The following is a 7,021-nucleotide window of genomic DNA, read 5'->3' on the forward strand; positions in this document are numbered from 1 at the left end:
GAGAGAGAGAGAGAGAGAGACAGAGACAGAGACAGAGACAGAGACAGAGACAGAGACAGAGACAGACTGCAGGGGCATGCTGGGTGGGAGGTTCTTACTGGAGCATAGGCACCTTACAGCCACTACACCACTGAAGAAAGTGACTCCCTCTCGGGCAGTCTTCACTGCCATTAGGTCCTCAGGGATCAAGAGAATGTTTGGAGTCTACATTTTATCTTTTTTCCACTCAGAAGGCAAACATTACTGAATGTTTTTAAGTATTAGAATAATATTCATGATAGTCTGTTTGATATTAAATTAAGAATTTGTTCCTAATTATAAAATTTTTAGAAGATAGACAAGAAGGCAAAATTTTTGAGTTAACAGTTTGAAAGGTTTATTTTTATTTTATTTAATATGTATGAATATTTTAGCTTCTTGTATCCCTGTGCATCATGTGTGTGCAGTGCCTGTGGAGGCCAGAAATAGGTGTTGGATCCCTGGAACTAGAGTGTCAGATCATTGTGAGCCATTGTATAGGTGCTAGGACCAACCCAGGGTCCTCTACAAGAGCAGTAAATGCTCTTAACTGCTAGGCCATTTCTCTAGCCCCTAAATGTGAACAGCTCTTTAAAGTGATCTTAAATACTCTATGGAGAGAAACCTGTATCTATACCTTACTTTTTAAAAATTATTTTCTTTTATATTATGAATGTTTTGCCTACATATACGTGTGTCTGGTGCCTACAGAGGTAAGGAGAGGACATTGGATCCCCTAGAACTGGAGCTACAGGTGGTTGTGATCAGCTATGTGGTGGCTGGGAATTGAACCCTGGTTCTCTGTTAGAGCAACAACTGCTTTTAACCATCAACCCATCTCTTTGGCATGTGGGTGCATTGTTAGATTGGCTGCATAAGTTGTGTGTGAGGGGTGTGTATGTGCATACATATGTGGGTCCATGCTTATGCCAGTGGAGGCCAGAGGTCACCGTCATGTATCTCTCTGTTACTTTCTATCTTACGTTTTGGAAGCAAGATTAGATAGACCCCTGGGACCTTCCTGCCTTCTCCTCAGCACTAGGACTGCAAGTCCACACGGCCACACCTGGCTCTACATAGGGCTTCAGATCTAAACTCAGTCCCAATGCTTGTTTCATTTCCTTAGCACCTCGGCTAGATTCTTAGGATTTTAGGAGGAGCTTATAGCAAAATACCACAAGTGAAATTTACTACTGCCTTAGTCATAAGCAAATACCGAAGGCTCAGTATTCCAGGGTGTAATTGATAGTGTTCATTTTATTTTTTAAAATAAACAAATAGCCGGTCATGGTAGCTATCGCTGTAGTCCCATTACTTGTGAGAGATGTCAGCTCAAGGCTAGCCTCGGCTACATAAGTAAGGGAAGACCAGCCTGAGCTATATGGGACTCTAACAAAACAAACATTGTAGAATTTTTGTAATACTTACTAGAAGGTAACTGATGATCATGAGAATCTTTAGACATTTCTTCATTCCACTGTTATGTGTGCGTGTTTCATGACAGATTTCTTACTAGGTTTATGTGTGTGTGTGTGTGTGTGTGTGTGTGTGTGTGTGTGTGTGTGTGTTTTACAAAATGACAAAGATTTTAGTCCTTCTTATGGAAAGTAGTTGTTAGTGGTCAGCAGATACTTGCTAGTATAAATAAATGAGCCCTTGCAATTCCTACTTTGTGAAAGAAACTTCTCATTTGGAAATTACATTTTGAAAATAGGTATTGTAAATGTTTCCATTGTGGTTTGTGGTATAACTATCAAATAACACCTTTTAAAAAAGAAAAATCTTAATTTTCTAACCTGTTTTAAATACCCTTTTAAAATGAGCATTTCCAGCATGGTTTGATTAATTTGTAAAATGTAAGAATATAGTATCTAAGGCTACAGAAATGACTCAGTGGTTAAGAGCACTGGCTGCTTTTACAGAGGATCCAGGTTCCATTCCCAGCACCCTCATGACAGTTGTCAACCATCTGTATTTCTAGTTCCAGGGCATCTGATGCCCTTCTCTGACTTTCTCTAGTACTAGTGACACACAGCATACATGTGAACAAAACCACTAATACACATAAAATAATTTTTTTCAAGAAACAATATAGCATCTAATTAACTTAACAAAAATAATTATTTGTTTCTGTACTAATTAAGTTTCTATTGGCATGACAAAACACCATGACTAAGGCAACTTATAAAAGAAAGCATTTAATTTGGGGTTCACACTTCCAGTGGCTTAGATTCAATGAGCCATCATAGCAGGAAGTGTGGCAGTAGTCAGGCAGGCATGGAGCCGAAGCAGAGGCTAAGAGCTCACATCTGATTTTCAACTAGAAGACACAGAGAGAAAGAGCTAACTGGGAAAGGCATGGGCTTTTCAAACCTCAAAGTCCCCCTCTAGGGACACACACCTCCTCCACCAAGGCCATACCTCCTAATCCTTCCCAAACAGTAGTTCTACCAACTGAGGACCAAGCATTCAGATATATGAGTCTGTGGAGGCCGTTGTCATCCAAACCACCACAAGCCCCAAGAAAGATTTGTTAGTGAAATTTCAGTGAAAACTAAAACAGCATTAGAGTTTACCTGGCACAGCCAGCAATGATCTCTTCTGTTCAGCTCCATAGATTCCCTGGAGGTAAAACTCAGTTGTTAAAACCAAGAATCAAAATGTAACTGGCACTTTAAATTGCTGTAAAGGGGAAACAAGGTTTTCAAAGCCATGAAACCATACTCAGAATAATTTTAGCAAGAGAAATATTTTTATTTATTATTTTATACTATTTTAATTACATATTTAATTATTATTAACTATTTTTGACAGAGAGCAACAGATGAGGGTCTTTTCATGGAACTGATATCTGATAAAGCACCAGATTCTACCCAACTCTGGGATGCAAATGAAAATTTAACTTCAGTTTATTGCCTGTTGAAGAAAATTGACAAGAAATGTCATGTCTTAACATAAGCCTGGATTTCTTTTAAGATGTAGAATAGTCTATAATTAATGTTTTTGAGAATAGTAAGACCTGATTATTGTTGTATCTTAAAATCTAGAAGGTACTAACAATTTTCTAATGTGTATTTTTTTTTCATCAGCAAAACAGGGATTTGGACATGTTCATCAATGCCTCCAAAAACTTCAACCTCAACATCACCTGGGCCACCAGCTTCCCAGGTACAGACACACCTAGAGAAAGGATGGATTGGCAAGTTTAGTGTAGGAGTTGGGGAAGGAGGCTCTGAAGATGGATGAGTGAGTTCAGAGCTCACCTCTGCCTCTTAGTAGCCATGGCACCTTGAACAAGCATGTACAATTCCCTCTAGACCTTAGGCTACTCAGAATGAGGAGTCACAGCTCTTGCCTCCAGCGTTGCTGGTTCAGGTTAGTTGGATGGCTGCTCCCTGCTTTGCCACCACCTTCCAGCACTATGAGTATCTCTGTGTCTGTGCTTCACAGGGAAAACTAAAGAGACTCAGAGTCTTGAGAAGTGAAAACTCTTTAAGGGAGGGGATTTTAATATGTAGAGGTATCCATACTCCGGGATAACTCCTAAAAGTACAGCTTTTCCGTTCTTGTTTATCTTACAGTGGCTCACTAAAACTCTGATGGCCCTAATGTAGCAGTTACTATAAATAACCACTCCATAACCTGATAGCCCTGAAGATAGACCTAGGTTTGGATTTACCTGCACTGTGTTGAACAAGTTACTGAAGCTTTCTTTTTTTTTGTTTTTTAAGTTTGTTTTATTTTATGTGTGTGTTTGCCTTTGCCTGTATGTGTGTAAGTGTACCATGTATGTGCAATGCTTGAGAAGGCCAGAAGAGGACATCAGCTCCCCACCCTCAACGAGTTACAATTACGAGCTACTATATCAGTGCTGGCAACCGAACCCAGGTCTTCTGAAAGAGCAACCAGTGCTCTTAACTGCTGAGCCATCTCTCTCTAGCCCTCAAGTTACCTAAACTTTCTGATCCATTTTCCTTCTTTATAAAATGATACAGTGAAAATAGCTTTACTATGTACAGGGATATTCCAACTTTTTATATTAACAACATGACATCTACAAATATGTTGGGCCTCATAACTATGCCTGAATTGTAGAGTATTGCAAAGAATAAATGAAATAAAGGAGGTGCTTATTATATAGAGTTTGAGGTTTACCTTCATATATAAAGAGAAGCTTTTTTGAGTCTGTACTACTCATGTTCTTAGCCAATGGAGTATATAAAATATGGTAGGACCATTTAGAAATGGAGTTACACTGGGTATAGGCCTGAATGCAGTGGTACCGGGTAGCAGAAAGAAGGCCTGAGTGGCTGCTTGAGCACCTTCTTCTCTGTCAAGACTTGAGGACTTTTCTGCTTAGGAAGTGATGTGCGAGTAAGTGTCCCTGAACAGGAGCCTTGAGCATACTCTACAGTGTGAAGTGGAAATACAAAGGACTTGAGGTGTCATGTGCAAAATGAATGCCAGTGTCTGTTTGATATGTATGATTGTTTTACCTACATGTATGTCTGTGTATCACTTGTATCTCTGGAACCTATGAAACAGATTACTTAATAATTTATTGGAGCTTCAGTTTTTCCAATCTGTAGATGGAGATAGGAAGGTGTTGTGTGGGTTAGAGACTGAAGCTCATAAGGCTATATTCTTTTGACACTGTAAGTGCTCAGTAAACTTTTACCCTCAATACTAGTGAGGGAAGATTCTTTCTGACTGTCATACCCGCCTCCCAAGACTTTATTTTCATTTTTGCTTCTTTCTAGCCGGAACCCAGACTGGAGAAGAGGTGCCTGTTGTTTCAAAAACCAACATCAAGGAATACAAAGATAGCTTCTCTAATGAGAAATTTGATTTTCGCAACCATCCAAACATTACTTTCTTTGTTTATGTCAGTAATTTCACTTGGCCCATCAAAATTCAGGTAAGAACTGCTTTTTAACTTCATTCCCATAAAGATGGTGACATCTCTTTAGTGGAGACTAACTTCACTCATTTGGAATCTATGGTGACTGAAAGATACAGTGTTGCTTTGCCTTTGAGGGATCTTTGCCATAAGACTGTGAGTAGCAGGTGAGTGTTGTTCTTAGGTTGGAGAGATGTTCAGTAAGTGGAATGCTTGCTCCATAAGCCTGAGGACATGCAGCCTCTCATAAATAGTGGGACATGCAGTGTGTGCCTGTCACCCCAGAACTGGGAAGCAGGAGACAGAAAGGTCCCTGGGGCTTGCTGGCCAGCCAGTCCAAGCTGGATCTGTGAGTTCTAGATTCAGTTAGAGACCCTGTCTCAAGAAAAATAAGGTAGAGAGTGGTTGAGGAAGACACCCGATGACCTGTGACCTCTGTATGCATGTGCACATATGTATACCTTCACACATATACACACTCAGAGAAAAAATTCTGAGAGTGTCATATTACTTGTGAAGAAAGTTTTAAAGCACTTTTAAAAGCAAGTTGGAAGCTATGCAAGGTAGTATACTTTTGTAATTCCAGGATGTGGAAGACCAACGCAGGAGGATTACCCTGAGTTTGAGGCCACAGGAAGACCCTGCCTTAACAAAAAAAAAGGGGGGGGGGAGGAAAGAAAGAAGGAAGGAAGGAAGGAAGGAAGGAAGGAAGGAAGGAAGGAAGGAAGGAAGGAAATCAAATTGATTGGCATATAGTTATGTGTTTATTTTTTGAGTACTTGCTATGTAAAAGCCTTTAGAAATACACAGTTTTAATTATGAAATTGAGTATAAATAAAACAAGTACATGTTTGTAACCAATAAAGTATAAAAATAACACATAAGATGTCAAAGTGGTATGGTGGTTATAATGTGGAGTCCATAGAGGAAGCAGCAGGCAGTATGAGGTACTGTGTAAACACAGAGCTTTACTGTTGCACAGACAAGGGTGGATTCTTGGCCTGTGCGTGGTTCATGGAGGCTCTCCAGTTTGCAGATTCTCTGTGCATGTGACCTGAAGGGTAGGCACAAGGACTGGTCTTCCTGCTATGACCTCTGGTGTTATCAGCCTGCTCTTCAATTGGATGTTTTATAATCATGTTCTCTTGGGTCCTTGCCTCAATATTTTGTGGTCCTTACTTCATTTTGGGTGAATGTGCTGTCAAGGAAGTATAGCTACTTGACAGGGTCTTTTGTGTTTTCACCCAATCAACTCAGAAGCAAGTTTGTACTAGCATGGGTTTGGAACCTAGGTCTTGCAGGTATGTCTTAATGGGACCCTGACTGAAGACAGGACTTAGGTTGTTTTCTCCACAGCGCCCTTCCCTGTCTGGAAGATCCCCAGGCCTGTTTTCTTCCCTTCTTCTCCCTCTGCTCGGGAACAGTTGCCTTCCTCTGCCAACCTTTTAGGCAAAGGCCGTGCTCTACTCTTCTGTTCTTGACTGTTCATCCATCATCCTACATCCTGCAGTGTAGCTGCTTCCTTTACCTGGGAAACATCCTGTCACATATAACCCATGTGAGACACCGCCTTGTTTCTGCTTTCCTTTCCTATTTTCTGGTCATCCATTTTGGGAATTAACTTTGTTAAACACTGGGATGTCTACAGTTCTGGCCTTGGTCATCTTCCTGCTTCATTCCACAGAGATTCCTGGGTGACTTAATCCTACTGATGTGAATTGGTACTTCTCCAGTCTGGCTCCCATGGAAAGTCACACTAGTATTCTTGCTGTCTTGACACCTACCTGGATGTTCACAAACTTCTTGTGCTCAGTGTATGGTCATTCTTATTAGCTTATCCCCAACATCCTGCATGTCCCTCCTCAGGGAATATGAGGACTTTTCTCCCTGTTACACACACAGGTGAGGCCTATTGGAATCCTCTATAAATTCAGTTTGTGATGATGCATTTCCTTAGTTCACTTAGTTCAGTGGATTCAGCTTGCTAATATCTGTTTGATTTTATATCTAAGTGAATATCCAGTAATTTTCCTTATCTATCCTTGATAGGTTTTGATATCAAGGCTAGGTTAAACTAATCCAAAATGTGTGTGTGTGTGTGTG

General features: G+C 40.3%; 1 protein-coding gene across 1 annotated transcript in view; it reads left to right on the plus strand.

Annotated features, from left to right (window-relative positions):
* Atrn (attractin) overlaps positions 1 to 7,021 on the plus strand; it is a 132,830-nt gene that overhangs the window by 91,957 nt on the left and 33,852 nt on the right. The window contains exons 23-24 of the mRNA XM_021194966.2: positions 3,108 to 3,186; positions 4,779 to 4,936. Of these exons, the coding sequence (XP_021050625.1) occupies positions 3,108 to 3,186; positions 4,779 to 4,936 (237 nt within the window). The remainder of the gene's footprint in view (positions 1 to 3,107; positions 3,187 to 4,778; positions 4,937 to 7,021) is intronic.

This window comes from Mus pahari, chromosome 3, assembly GCF_900095145.1.
Source record: "Mus pahari chromosome 3, PAHARI_EIJ_v1.1, whole genome shotgun sequence".
NCBI lineage: Eukaryota > Metazoa > Chordata > Mammalia > Rodentia > Muridae > Mus > Mus pahari.